This window comes from Myripristis murdjan, chromosome 20 (genome assembly GCF_902150065.1).
Source record: "Myripristis murdjan chromosome 20, fMyrMur1.1, whole genome shotgun sequence".
In the NCBI taxonomy this organism is placed as follows: domain Eukaryota; kingdom Metazoa; phylum Chordata; class Actinopteri; order Holocentriformes; family Holocentridae; genus Myripristis; species Myripristis murdjan.
Genome location: NC_043999.1, coordinates 8,832,923 through 8,848,492, shown reverse-complemented (window position 1 = coordinate 8,848,492; position 15,570 = coordinate 8,832,923). Strand labels below are relative to the sequence as shown.

At 43.6% G+C, this 15,570-nt stretch overlaps 1 protein-coding gene across 1 annotated transcript; it reads left to right on the top strand.

Moving 5' to 3' along the window:
- The first annotated feature begins 4,876 nt into the window (after positions 1 to 4,876).
- Positions 4,877 to 8,001, top strand: nell3 (NELL (neural EGFL like) family member 3). The gene is made up of 3 exons (XM_030079461.1): positions 4,877 to 5,081; positions 5,681 to 5,747; positions 6,127 to 8,001. Exons 1-3 carry the CDS (start codon positions 4,884 to 4,886, stop codon positions 7,671 to 7,673), a joined length of 1,812 nt encoding a protein of 603 aa, XP_029935321.1. The 5' UTR covers positions 4,877 to 4,883; the 3' UTR covers positions 7,674 to 8,001.
- The last annotated feature ends 7,569 nt before the right edge of the window (positions 8,002 to 15,570 follow it).

The window sequence follows — 15,570 nt, the reverse complement described above, 5'->3', positions numbered from 1 at the left end:
CCATAAATGGGTACAGTTATGAGTATTTATAGTAAAACTTTTGGATTCCAGCACATGAAGTTATAACCAGCGTCTTCCCGGCAACTCTCGCTCGGTTTGAAAATCAGGAAGGAATATCTTAAGACGCTGGGGCGGTGCAAGGTCAGTTATCTAATGGGGAACCAAGGAGAGTCAAGCTGTCAAGCTATGAATAGCCCCGGGGCCTTATCTGACCATGCAGACACAGAGATAGCTCTGTTTATTTGCATTTCTCCTTGAGTCAACCTGGGAGGCCATGCCGAGATTTTGCATCTTTCTTCTTGTGCACCCCACCAAGAATGCAGCAGTGCACATCTATCTCAGCTGAAAACGCGGCAAAACATTAGGAATAAAGGTCCAAGGATGATTATCTCATTTATTGAGAGCAATCATGATGCAAATTTATGTTCACAGGCAAAAGAATAATTTCCCTCCATTGCTACCCTCAATTAAAACATTTGCATCCATTTAAATAGGTTAATATTAGTAACATCTCACGTCTCCACCATTTGCAGTGTATTATCTTTCTATTATTAGCGCTGCAGTGCTGCTTCATCTAAAATGTCCTATTTTCCCCCAAGGCTCGCCTCGGCTCCAATGGGAAAGGCAGACCACCCTCTCTGTGGCAAGAGCCTGTCAGCAGCTCGGTGAAGTCGAACTCCGCGGAGAAAACCAAATAACCTTGAATGAGTTCAAGAGCCTTTCATGGGATGTGATGTATTAAATAAACACTTGGGGAAGGCATGTGCCCCAGCCACCCTCATTTCCTCTCCTAGAGGTTGACAAACACATGGACACCAAAGGCTGCCCCCATTAACTCCAAGCATCTCCTAACCACTACCACATTGGTGCCTTGGACAACATTTTTCAAATAAATACACTGATTGGAAGGCAGTTCAGTGTTTTCTGCTTTCTTGTGTCTTTCCATTCACTTTACAATGACTGAGGCTGTGCAGTCGAGCCCATTCATCACAGCATGTAGTGACAATCGGTAAAAGATGATTCATTTCTCAGTAAGTTAGTGGTAACTGTCTACAATGGAAGAAAGAACAAAGAAAAATCTTGTTATGAGTAACATGACGCTATAACCACTATCTCTGTGACGTTAGCGTACATAAAAGTTGCATTCATTGATCAAATCATTGCCGCAGGTTGTGCAAAAAATAATAATTATAATAAATAAATAAATAATACTATGACAAAGCCCTCTTTGAGGAAGAGCAGTTTTACTTCGGCAGAAAGCACAGATTTTAAAATTCAAGGTTTCGAGGTCTCAAATAACCGCAAAACCCCAGATGGTGAGGTGTGAGGGCCAGGGGTAACATGAAATGAATGGTAAAAGAGAGCTCACTCTAAAACCATTAGTCTCCACCATGTTTTTGCTTTAAATCTGTGTGCTACTCCGCACCCATACCTTTCTCGAGCTCTTGTGTGACAAAAGAAAATGGGGTGATAATGACAAAACCAGTGGAAACTTGCAAAATGATAAAGCGTCTGTTAACATGTATACTGTAAAATACCAACGGTCGTTATAATGATGTGGAAAGGTAATGCATTTTCTAGGAGTGTTGCAGTGCCCTCTATTGAGAGGCAACACTTTGCTTTGCATGTGGATTGCACATCACATGCTGCTCTATGGGTGGTGTGGGCCAAATTATGCTACCAACCTGGATTTCATATCCCCTTTCCAGAGAAAATAAAAGTCAAATAGTAATCCTCATAGCACATTTTCACCAGGAAATCAATCATCAGCCAGGGTATGGATTTCTGATGACCCTGCCCTCTTCTTGGTGAGATTTAAATGTCATCAGAATCTGAGAAATAATGAAATGGAAGTTTATTTTGTTAATATGACTGAAAATGGATTGCCTGACTTTGAACAATCATACAATAGTTTACAACAGAGCCTGCCAAAATGTAAACTCAAACACTCAATCATGTTAATTTTGAATTAATCCAAAACACGCATAAGCCCCAGGGAAAACCTCCCACTGGACGTGCGGTTGCGCTAAAGCACTAAAATGAGAGTGGGAGAGAGTCCAAAACCAGCTGTAGGTTTCACATTCCTGACTTTTGCCATAGGTCTCCTCAACAAGAGTTTGACCTTTGCTGGCTGTGTCTATAAAGAAGGGTGCTCAGTGTTGACAAGGCCAGTATAACACGAAGGACACCGGGTTGAGGACCAGCAGCTGTCTCAACATTCGCAATGTGCTCAACCAAACCTGCTGGCACATTCAACAACCCCTATGCCCATAAGGTCATAATGTCAACAGTGAGCAAAATTAAAAGCGACAGTCATCAATAAAAGGTGGCATATTCCAATATTTAGACTGGAGAGTGGCTGCTTGGTTTTGGCAAAATGCACAGGTAATATATTTCCTCTGGGGGGTTTTCATTTTTAGAATCATGAGTCAAATGGGATAAAATCTAGTTTTATGATGTTTTTATTACATAGGCTATTTCTTATTTTTTATGTTGTGGTTTGGAAAATACTATTTAGCAGGCAGCCTCTGCTCTTTCACTTTAAAGGGGAATGCCTGTGGAGAGAACAAGGGAGGTGAAGGGTTAATTTGTGGCTGTGGGAAACCTGATGCTAATTAAGTCTTTGGAATGCCACATACTGACACTGTAGTCCAGAAAGGCTTCAGAGTGGGTCAGGCATGGAGAAAGCCAGTGGTAATGCATGTGTCTAATGTTTTTATACCTTACTGACAGTCGGAAAAGCCAGTCTCATCAAGCCCCTGGAGCTGAAGGTAATGTCCCGTTATGAGCTGCATATCAGAAGTCTTCATGTCAAGTAAGATAAAGTTAATTTTCAACTGTGATAAAGATTGGTTTAATCAGAAAATACAGGATTAGTGGTGGTCCTCCTGCTTCTTTTGCTCAGTCCACAAATCAGTGGAGATTTTGCTGCTGAACTCTTATTCTTTTTGCAGGAAGGGAAATAAATAAATTAATGCAAAATGGCTTTATCAACACCGGTGCTGTTGCTGCTGCTGTCTTGGGTATCACTGCATGACACTGTAAGGGGTGTCGCAGAGATTTGCCGGGGGACGCATTGCTTTAGCGGGGAAACTGGAGATCCGAGACCGTGCACGGGAGCGCACTGTCCGGGGGGCAGATCGTCCAGACCCCCCAGGCAATTCAACCCGACAACGCAGGGAAGAGCGGCGCAGATAGTTGCCAGCCACCATCACGCGTACCCGAGCTCTCCAAGAGCAGCGTCGGAGAGCTACCCGGCGCGGCACAGCGACAGCAGCAGCAGCGGCGGCGGCGGCGGCGCACGGATGAGAGCGCCTGAAGTTTTCCCTGCAGGATGCACCGATGCGGATTGCGTTGCTCTTCTGAAACAACTTCAGCCCACGAACGACACCCGAGATTGCAAAGGGATAGAGTGCAAACTGCCACTGAGGATACGGCCAAAACCCCGAGCAAAGTCTTGTGTGGGAGAGGGATGTCTGGCTGCCTCAGAGGAGAGCCAGCTCCCCCCTGTCCATCTGTCCGACAGAGCCGCTCAGTTTCTGGGGGAATTTCCTGAGTTTGGATATCCGTCGTCGGAGCTTGGCGCTGCGCCTTTGGGTGTCCAGCTGACATGTGACATCAAACCAGGTATGCTATCATCATCATCATCATCATCATCATCATCATCATCATCCTCAGCATCATCATCACACACTTTATACTGTGTTCAACTGCTCAGTTAACAGGCTTAAGCTGATGAAAACATCTTCACTCACATCTGTGCTTGCAAGGGAGAAGGCAAGCTGTGCAAGTTATGCAACAGTCAGTGTAAATTATTTCTGGTTGAGAGACAATGTAGAACAAAAGTTAATGAATCGATGTCTCATTTAGTATCACTGAAAGCAATATGCCTACACATTAACCAGTGTAAGCCAGGGTAGGCTTTTTTCCCCACCATGTGATCAGCAAAGATGGATTATGATCTATGAGCAAAGGAAGTCTTTTTTTGACCTCAAACCCCAAAATGATATCTGCAGAGCAACCCAACTGCATGGCTGTGCAACTTGCTGTAGAGTAACTGAACTGGAAAAATGTCTGGGAGTCAATTGTCCAGAAAATGCAGAATGCTTTGATGTTGGTCCATACATAGGAAACTTTCATTACACTTGCCATGGCTGGGCCAAGAGAATGGGGTCATTGGTCGTTCACACTCTGTGCCAACATTAGTTGATGAAAATCAGACAATTCAGTGCCATGGTAATTGATAATTAATTCTAAGCAGTCTCAGCATATGCAATTCCGTGAATTTCCCATTTTATATACAATAGTGGAAAAAGGTTAGCCAAGTGTTTCATTGGTCTTTCCACCTCTGTTTAATCACAAGCTTGGGCAAACACATATCACATGTACAGAATGGTTTATTCAACGCTCATTTTTTGGAAATACATTCTTGATTAATCTCTTGATCGCTGTCTTGATTAATCTCTTAATATCGTTTCCTGTTTGCCTATACGTATCCCTCATTCTGTGTAATTTTTCTCTCAGGGGAGAATGAGGTTCCTTCAGAGGATGCTCTCATCTTACATCTTCAGTTGGCCAAAGGGCAGGAGAAGCTGGTGGAGGCCCTGCGTGCCCAGCAGATGGTCATCCGCGACTTGCAGCAGAAACTTGCCGACCAACAGGAGGCGCTACTGACCCAACAGCGGGAGATCCTGGACCAGCAGCGGCGTATGTATGAGCAGATGGACGTAGTGAAGGCTCAGTACGGCCTGCTGTCTGACACTATCAAGCAGGTTTCCTTCCAGGGCCTGCAGGGTGAGCTGCAGAGCTACTTTGAAAGCCACCTGGCGGGACTCCAGAGCCAAGCGCGGAGCCACCTGCAGAAGTCCTACGCCGTCCACAAAATGGACATGGACACGAAGGTGATGGATGTAGTTGGGGAGGCACATTTTCCTCAGCCTCTGGGGTGTCCTTCACCCTGCGGGCCGGAGGAGTTCTGTGATTTCCAGAGGGACGCGCCACAGTGTGAGAAATGCACCATGTGCCCACCCGGCTTCTTCCTGATCTCACAGTGCTCTCCTAATGCAGACAGGATGTGCCAGGTATCCATTCAAATTGATAACAGTGTTTTGGCTATAACAGTCACACATCTTAATGCCTTAAAGACATTAGTTTTATGCTGATATACTGGTTAGCTGATACAAAAAGCCAATATTAACCTTGATTTTGAAAGCCTATATCAGTCACTCATATCCGACCAGAGAAATCATTTCAGTGTGGTGTGGGACCCGACCCGAACTGAAAAAATCATTTGAATTGGTTTCAGATGAGAGATGTAATGTCACATGATGGTTTAAATCAGTGGTTTTCAATAATTTGCTGTTAAAGCCCAGGAATATGGAGGTCTTCCAACCAACACTACAGCAGATCACTGGGAATGAAAACCTGCAGACTCTTGGGCGTCATTGGCACATGATTGACATTCACTGGTGTAATAGCTGTTTTAGCACTCTTATCCACCCTGCCAAGAATAAAAGTCAGAGGGAATTAGTGCATCTTTATGCTCCTGTGTATTTGTTGGCATAGATTATTAAGTAAAGACATATTGGTCACAACATATTGGCTATTGGCAGTTTCAGTTAAACATACATCTGTATGAATGAATTGTATAAATCTATGAATTAATATGTTTTATTTACAGGACAGAGATGAATGCCTTGAATTACCAAGCATTTGCGGAGAGCGAGTGAAGTGTCTTAACACTCCAGGTGAATTACACAAAATGCTTGTTTTCTTGTTGAAATAAGCAGATTACCTAAACTTGGACAATGTGTAACAAAGTAACAATGGATCCAATTTAATACTCGTATGATATAATAATAGGCCTGGGCTATCACAATATAGTACAGAGCGGTTTATGTTAAAGTTGTGAAAGCATCAATAGTCATCTCTAAATTACTGTTGCAATATTGGTATAAGGATATTTGGTCAAAGATGCTGTATTGTGATATCTGTTTTTTATCCATACTGGCCAGTACTACCAACAAAGATTAAAAAACAACTGTTACATAATGAATTGCATTTCTGTTGAGCTGCATTTTTCTTCCTTTATTTATTCTCTTGTTTCTTTTGTCTTGTGCTGGACAGGAGGGTTCAGGTGCTTGGGAGTTTCTGAGAGAGAGGCAGTCGCTGGCCTGTGTGGCCATGAGTACTTCTATAACCAGGAGCTGCAGGAGTGCCAGGCCTGTTCTGACTGCGACGGCGAGCCTGTCAGCGCTCCCTGCACAGCCGTCAGCGACGCTGTTTGTGGCGTGCTCTCGGAGAACCGTCTTTCCCAGTCCTGGGGAGCTAATGTGGCCGTTCCTCCTGCCAGGACCCCCGGTAACCTCATCTTCCCTGGGCTCCAACTTAACATCCGAAGCAAGGAGAGTAGTGATCTGCTGTCCAACCAGGCTGGGCGGCTGACCTTCCAACAGCACGGCCTGGTGTGGCTGGACCACAACTTTGCTCTGAAGCACAGCTGCAGGAACTTCCTCCAGGTGGGAATGCGGCTCAATGGGAGCCAGGAGGAAGAGGGTCGTGACCTCAGTGGTGTGCGAATTGAACAACCAGAAGGGAAGTATTTCCAGGGCGTCAGCGTCAGCAGTGGGGTTGAGGTGGAGCCAAACCACACCCTGACTCTTTTGCTAAAGAGCCCGAACCAACATTGCAACCAGAGCAAGGACATCCATGTCTATGATCTTCACGCTCCTTCCTTAAGTCTGCTCTGGTTGTCCCATGATACCGGGGCAGTGGCTATGACGGCACAGATGTCCATGTCAGCTCACTACCAGACCAACTATCGCCCCACGTTCCGCATGACCTCCGTCTCTGACCCTTACATGATTAGCCTGACCCATGACAGCCGTGGGATACGCTTCACAGAAAGCGGTGTGGTAAAGTTTGTCCTTCAGCAGGCTCTGTATTCCATGGGTCACACCTGTGTTAGGGAGGGATTCTCCCTCATCGCCTATACCAACCGCAACGGGACTGGCCAGGAAGTGATGCGGGCATACAAGACAGGCGTTAACTACAGGGACACCTCCATCAGCCTGTCTGGTGCTGTAAAGGTGGAAAATGGAGACACTTTGAGTTTTGAGATCACCTCTCCATCCCAGTGCAATATCCGCTACTTTGGGGACAGCACGGGGATCAGTATGCTGAGCCTGATCTGGATTCCTTCAGCTGTGTCGTCAGCCCTGGCTGCTACCGTGTCCAGGACTGGCCTTCCCTCTGGAGCTGTCAGAAACAAGCCCCTCTTGTTCCAGCAGATCAGCCCGGATGCGCCACAAATCCATTTGTCCCGTACGGGTGAACCAAACAGCCGGAAGAACTTTATATTCCGTGAGAAAGGGACAGCAAACGTAGCCCTCAACCTGAAGCTGATCCACTCCTGTAATGTCGTAAAACTCACTCTGCACCGGGCGGGGGGTGCTAGCGAGGGCGGGCAGGCAGCTCCTACCGGTCCTGTGGCTCAGCAGGTGTCTGGATACATGCCTGAGGGGAGTGAGTGGGCCAGCGTGGGGCTGAGGGCCTCATTTGAGGTCCAGAATGGCACAGCTATCTTTGTTACCCTGGACTGCGTGCGCGGACGAGTCAATCAGATAACTCATGAAGGAGGAACTAACATTTCCATTCTCTGGGTGGCATTGTGATCCAAACACGGATGGAGGCTTGGTCATGATATCAATGCATTTCATCAGAAAAAAAAAAAGACAATGGTTTTGCACAATAATGAATTGCTGAGCAGATTCTACAATTTACCAAAGTGAAGTAGGGCTTTAGTTAAAAGAAAATGTCTTACTCGTCTTATACAAATATTTTGTTATATTAGGGTTTTGCAGTTTATTTTTTATCCTGTATAGACTTTTATTGTGATGATTTATATACTGTAAGTACTGCTTTTGCTCTAAGTACTTCGGCTGGTTGAGCAGTGACCAATTCCTCATGGAGTGTGTGTGTGTGTGTGTGTGTGTGTGTGTGTGTGTGTGTGTGTGTGTGTGTGTGTGTGTGTGTGTGTGTGTGTGTGTATACATGTCTACAGTGGTGCTTGTGTGTGGCATGCCTACCCTTGCATGAATGTATGAATTGCCCCATATGTACATTATTCCATCCCTGCACATATTTTAGGTGTATTGAACCTTTTGTATATGTCATTAGGCCTTTAAGTGCTCTGAGGAGTACTTACATAAAAAAGCAATATACTCATGTACTGTAGTAAACTTTCAATAATCAGGAATTTTGATATTTGATGATGTTTTTTTTTTATTATTATTATTCTAACTTATTTGAGTTTTATAAAATGGAAATCATCCACTATCATATCACCATTACATATCACTTTAGATTGCATATTTCATATCTGTATATGTAAACTATATGGTCATGCACAATGAAGGTAGACAGTGTTGATAATCAAATACATGCTGTGGTAACCTCCATCATGTGTTTATTTGCACAAATATGGTTTAACGTGATATTACAGAATGTGCAAACATTATACTTTGTTATTCTTTTGCCCAAATGCTGTTTCCCTGTGGAAGGGTTGCCCATGCATATCGCTCTTAATTGCCTCTGTGTGTGCTCTGTCCTCCAAACAATTAGGCCTAATTAAGTGTTTCAGAGAGTTGGCAGCAAAGCAGCCCACCGAAATTCTTGAGCTTTATTCTCACTTCATCATGCTGGGTGATTTTTCCGGGTTGCGCTCCCCCCTGCAAGTCACAGGGAATTTCAATGCATGTATTCCTGTTCACCAAACACCAAATAAAATGTACATATATTTTTGCCAGAAAAAGAACTCCTATTTTGCATGCAAAAGCTAATTAAGTACTTTCAGTGGTTTTGGTTCAGGTCAAATTCAGTAGGATAACAATAACTAAGAGTTTCTTTGTTAATCCAGAACCATAGGTACCAGGTCAGGGGTTAAACATGCTTCTTGGATGATTTATATATTTTATTTTACAAAATGTGCACCTAAAGCATCCCAATCTCAGAGTCCAGCCATATCATGTGACTCCTCATGTGCTCTTTATTCCAATGTCTTGTCAAGCGCCGTGGCCTCACAATAGACTCATTATGACAATCAACAATTCATGCTGAATGCCCGGTATTTTCCACAGTGTAAAAGGGTAAAAGTTTACCGCTGAGACATTACTCACTCACTTTAATCCCAAACATACTGAATCTATTTGAAAGTGACCTTTTTTTCAGCGGCATAGGTGCCAAAATTGCAGACATAATACCTGGAAAATCATATACTGTGTTTTCCTCTCAATTGGTCTTAATCATGTTCAAATGATTCCACCATCTATTACCTAAAGGAAAGATATTCTCTGGCCTAAACATGACAAATAGCCCACAAATCAGCAAGAGAGAGAAAGAGAGAGGGGGAGAGAGAGAGAGGGAGAGAGAGAGAGAGAGGGAGGAAAAAAATACTGGTTGTGAGAAATAACCAAATGTTTCTGTCTGTTGCCTGAATTGAAAACAGGTGTTTTAGTGGAGCAGTGCTCCAGATGTCTGACACTGTAGATCAAGACGGAGACCCATGTGAAGAAAAATTTCAAAGACATCAGAGAAAGACAGAGGGACAGAGAAGCAGCGAGAGAAAAACAAAGCGGGGCGGGCAGGGGGTTGCGTATCTAAATTGTTAACTAAATCTACTGTAAAAACTGTGAACGGCAGTTACGTATTATGTTCACGCCGTAATGAGGCGCACGTGCTCATGCAGTGTTTTGTTTCGCGGTGAAATATGCACGATATGCACCTTACTTACAGTACACACGCTCACATGTCTCCAAAATGTGAGACACAGATCAGATGCGGCAGCCGGTACGAAATCATCAACAAACATCTCAGAAATGTTGGGATGTAAAAACACGTGCAACTCGATGCTACGTGTGTCTGCACGCCAGTGTCTGTGGCAGACTCAAGGCAAAATAGAGAGACATCATTCACCACTGCAGTGCATCTGTTGCGAGTTTATTTATTTTCTCAAGACTTTGGTCTTTGTGTTGGTCGGATGTTTAAATCTGCCACACATGAGAGCTCAGTCAAACAGACAGTTGTGTGCAGTCAAGTGACTTTAACACAACACAAATCTGTAATAATTCAAAAAATCGAGTACTCACAATTGCCTTACAATCTGAACTATCCAGTGCACCTGATAATGCAACTTATTTCTCGAAGGAATTTGACAGCTCTTCCAAAAAGGTTCATCCGCAACACCCTTTCATGTGCACTAAAAAGCTCAGCATGGTGTCATGTTAATAGATACATCAGTTGCAGTGATTTGTGGTTTAGGTGACCACCCTCCTAACCCAAACCTGGCCCCAGTCTGCTCCAATGTTGATTTTAAAAGGACAAAGCCAGAGACAGGCTTGCTTTAATCAGAAGCGGATGTTACTGTAAAAGCCAAGGCCTCTTGTCTGCAGGGAATGTTTAGGCCGTGTGATCGAGTTTGATGCTGCAAGCCTTCATCAATTTACTGTGGTGGTTTTCAGCCCGGGTGTTGTGAGAGGATTTATGAAATGTCAAACACATATATACTTTTAACACAGATTTATTATGTTGTTTTTAACCTTTTTCATGTGAAATCAGAGATATTACCAGCTTGTGTTTCATCTCAGAGTGAATCAAGTAAAATCGTCTAAAAAGGGGAACAAAAAACACGAGTTGGTTTCCCTATTCTTCATGTTTTCGCCTACAACATAGGGTCACGAGCATTCATCACTACATTTCTGCAGAATCACATGCCAGCTAATTTTCATAATTTCCCTGTTTTTCCACTCAGGTTCAACTTCCCACAAACATATCATGTTTTAAACAACATGTAACTGCACCGTGATGCTGACTCCTTTGCATTAGGCAGAAAGCTGATTGGAGTTATTTGTGGCTGAAGTGTGTGAGGCTACATTATTCAGCTGGTGAGCCGGTTCTCGACCACGTTCACTCTTAAGAGCTTTCGCATTTATTTTTGGAGTTGACAGAACGGAGGCTATGGCTCTTTGCTCTCTCAAAAGTGAAAGTATTTCACACTTCCCCTAGTCAGTAGATGACTAACGGGCAAACTGTGAGCTTTATGTTGTCAAATAATTCTGCCAGAAACTCAACTTCTGTTATCCACATCTTCCTAAACTTTCAATGTTTCGCCCTATAAAGGCATTTTGGGGTTAAATATTGAAAACAGAAACAGAACTGCAGGCCGGAGGTCCACCCTATGCTCCCAAGATCCTTTGCTCCCAGGAGCCAATGTTCCCTTGATGTAATTTTTTCAGATATGACAGCCCCAATGTTCCCCCAACCCTGACTTTCATATTTTCCACACCCCTGTTATACATAAAAATGCATCACGGAATAGTACAAGTTCAGGAAATAATGTTGGAAATGTTGTTCATGCTCAATCTGCTTTCAAAGATACTCTCTTGTTCACACTTTTTTTTTTATCTCTTTACATTACAAAACATTAACATTAGCACTGGTATGAGCAAAATTGGCCGCATACATCAGCCCCTTGTTCCCTCATCCTCATGTTCTCCTAACTAGAAACCTGAATCTTAACTGTACACAGGGCTGAGAGAACACTGGAGTGACCCGCATTAAATATTATCAACACATACAATCCTATTTTCCCTCAACATGAAAGAGAAAAATCTCCATAACGTCCATGTCCTCTAACAAAAATAGTTAAAATCAACCTTTTGAGCCAGAAACAGGAATTTGGAAATGCCTTTTACAATTTACAAAAACATTAATCACTATCATTCCACTTTTTCATGATAATAATAAAGACTTGTTCATATTCTTGCCAAGATTATGAACACCACTGCCATGGATAAAGTTATTTCACTCAGTTTATTCCATTCAAGTTTTTTTCAGTGGGTTAACTGGAAAAAATAAATTCTACTGAGGTCTAACTCAACCTATGAAATTATAAGAAAAGGTTTGTGAAGTAAAACTCCAATATCCCACTTGCTCACATGTGTCTGAAACTGTGTAAGTGAAAATATACTGGGTGGCGACCCCGTTTGAATTTTTAGTAATTGGCTGCTTCTCAGCCCTCAGTCTGTCATGAATTCTCTATCATGCTCCCTTTTCTCGTGCATTCACTCGTCTCACTCAGCCAGCACTCCTCCTTCCTCCATCTGCGCCGCTTTTTCACTCTCTCTCCTCATTAGAGAGGTTACTGATGCATGCGGGAATGGGCTGGCAGGTCAATAGCCACAAACACAGGGAGGGATTCATACTGAACAGCCTGTGAAAAGTTTCTTGGTCTGAGAAACAGCAAAAGTTGAACACCTGCTCTCTACTCTAATAAATTCATAAAATTGTCAGCGGTGTAGGGCAGGAAGGATTCTATCAAGCTAAAAATCTGTTTTTCTTTCCAAGTACACGATAAACAATCTTTGCTTTCGATCAGTGATTCTGGCCGGGCGAAGCCCATTTTTGGGTGGTTGAAAATAATCATGTTAGACATGCAATATCTCCCATTTCCAGCCTTGGCACGGGCTCCGCATAGTTCACTCTGTATCTGGTAAATTCCCTGATCGCTAAGAATGCAGCATTTAATTTTCTTGTTCTTTAGGTGACCTTAATCATTTCTGCGTCAAGGGCAATCCAAACTCTGGAGCCATGGGATCAGTCAGTCTGGGTATGGGAATAAATACTTGTGTGTGAGTGTGTATATATGTGTGTGCGTGCCTGTGTGTGGCTGGGTGTGCACGTTATATATATATATATATATATATACATATGTATATAAATATGTAAAGGGAGCGAGCCCTGTCTTCAAGAAGAGGCCATTTAAAGCGCTGATGATGAATAATAGCTTGGCTGGATGTGAGTGAGCAAGTCCCTCTGGTGTATATTTAAACGGTGGAGAGATGCTCTCTCACTCACATCAACTCCCTGGTGGGCCATGAGGTTAATTGCTTTCTCCGGCGGGCGCTTACAGATTAACTATCTCACCGAATGCATCCATACATATGACTCTGCATAAACCACAATACATTCAGCTGTGTGTGTGTGTGTGTGTGTGCGCGTGTGTGTGCGTGTTGGTGTTTGTGCAGTGCTTTGCAACAGAGTATAGTGTAGCGTGTATGCTTAGGGAGCAGGATACACAGCGAGGTCAGGGCCGCTAATGACTGCGACTGACTTTGACTAACGAAGCGGGCGCAGCGGCAGAAGAGCAAACAAGACAGAAGTGCAGCAGCATTTAGAATATCTCTCTTCCCCCCAAATGTCTTCGGTAAAAGCATTTAAAATGTGGCAGCTGAGGAAACCTTCGGTCACACAGACAATGCACGATGCGTCATACTTGAAACGCCGCGCTGATCAGTGCAACCAAATTTAAAACCAAAAAACCTGCACCTGGCTAGTTTCAACATGTCGGAGGATTAAAGAGAAACTTTGTCTGTTTGGATTTGTATAAAAACTTGAGTCGGGATTCTTGACCTTGTTTTTCGTGCATCCCACCACACATCGGCTTTCTGGCATTTTTTCCTAACTTGTTAACCCAAAATTGGCAAGGAGATAAGGTGACACAAAATAAAACCAGTGGAGAGCAGTGGAATATTTTCCCCTCTTGGGTGGGCGTGCCTTCTTTGAGCGCTGTCTCTGCAAACTAGTAGCTGGGCAGCTGAGAAATAAACACATCTGGAAAAAAAAAAAAGAAAAAAAAAGAGAAAAGAACCGTGGCAAATTTTCTCCCTTTGCGACTTCTGTCAGCCAAGCATGCGGCCTCTCCCCCGAGGTGACCAGGCTTTCATGTGTTAGGTGAGCAGTGACAATGTGAAACCAAACACTGAAGGATGATCTACCAGCTTCTGGGCTGACACCGGGGCAGAGGCAGAGTTCAGGCAGCGTTACTCTTGGAGGACTGAGCGGTGAAAACCACCTATTCTGAAAGACACCCACATCTGGCTTGGCTTAGCCGCCCGACCCACACGCTCTGCGCTGAGGAAAGATTTTAGTCGTTTATGGGAGCATGAGAATCCTCCCGGTGCTCTGTTTTAAATGCGTTGGTAAGCCGCTCAAACCAACCGCCTTGATTTTACCATCTGCTGTGTTTGCTCGTAAATCAATGCCAAATCAGACAAAGGCGCAACTTTGCCGCCTCAGACTTTATGACGTGTTTGCTACATTTCTCGTGTCTGCAAACCGTGTGTTTGGATTGAACAGCTTTTCTCTTCTTTGTGTAATCACAGGATTAGAGTGTTGGGGCTTTACAAGGCCTGTGATGTGCACCACATGGTCGGGGGTTATTTCAGACACTGAACAGATCAGATAGGTGACTCTGTTGATAAATTGGTCACGTTTGAACTTTTCGGTAACACAAAGAGGTACGAAACCCATGTGAAATGTCACACCTGGTCATTTAGTAATAGGACATATTTCTTTGAATTAATTTTAATCCATACAGGCAGCAGTGAAAGCACCTTGGCTCCGGGACTGGCTGTATCAGTTCTGCCTGTTGAGATAGCGGGGGCAAAAAGTCTCCAGAGGCAGCGTGTGGTGGCTGATTGAAATTAATTTGGAAGTCTCGTGAGAAAACGGTGATGCTAAGACTTAGATCATGCATTGCTGATAATTAACAGAGGAGCTGACAAGCCAAAAGGAAGATAGTTCACATGATGACCTCATCTGTACATGTGTCAGGGTTTGTACATGTGTTTATCTGTGGTTTGTGCACGGATGGGTGTATGTAATGTGTACATGCTCTTTGAGTTTGTGGGTATGTTTGCTTATATGGATGAGGCCCGTGTGCCCCGATACACTGTGTCTGAATTAAGACTGGTGCTGGAACAAAACTCTTGATTCAAACTGGCAATTGGGATTTCTGTCTGCGCTCATCTTAGCACATAGTGAAAATTTACTTTGCTAAATTTGTTCCCCTGCAAGCAGCCGTGGCCTCATTACTGTACTTTCAGCAAAGCTTTTTTTCGCTATGTGCCATGTTACTTGACTGGTCAAGAGGCAGCCGCATAAAATACGCCATTTTCTGATTGGTGGCATCCAACAGGACCACTCTTAAAGAATGATGTGAGAACGATGCTTCTCATGGTGTCCATTTTTTGTGGTATTTATGGCTTCAGCCACTTGAAACCGCCGCACATCATCCGTTTCACATCAAGTTTCACATCGGGTAACCATTGGTAATATCAGACTGAAAGCCAGCTGCTATGCCAAGTTACCTAAATGCACCTAAAAGTTATACAGAAGTGTGGGCGTCTTTCTTTGTGCTCAAGAACGTAACTGCCGTGAAACAATCAGAAAATGACGCGGCATTTCTGACTCACTGCTCTCTCTCTTCATTCACTGTCTAGCTCACTTGACCACCACTGCTCTCTCTCTCTCTCTCTCTCTCTCTCTTTCTTGTTCTCTCAACTCGCTCGTGCTTTCTCTCTTTTTTCTCTCATCCTTTTTAAAATGAGTCGGGAAGCTGACAGAAAAGTCTAACTTGCCATTTTTATTTATATGTATGGATCATATTTAGCCTTTGAACAGAGCACTTTCTTTGTTGCCTCAAAAAAAAAAAAAAAAAAATGATGTTTTGGG

Excerpts from the sequence above, each read along its gene's own strand:
- nell3 (XM_030079461.1), top strand. The coding sequence starts at position 4,884 with ATGGACATGGACACGAAGGTGATGGATGTAGTTGGGGAGGCACATTTT. Across the intron at positions 5,082-5,680 it reads ATGCAGACAGGATGTGCCAG|GACAGAGATGAATGCCTTGA; the intron begins GTATCCATTCAA and ends TTTTATTTACAG. Across the intron at positions 5,748-6,126 it reads GAAGTGTCTTAACACTCCAG|GAGGGTTCAGGTGCTTGGGA; the intron begins GTGAATTACACA and ends TGTGCTGGACAG.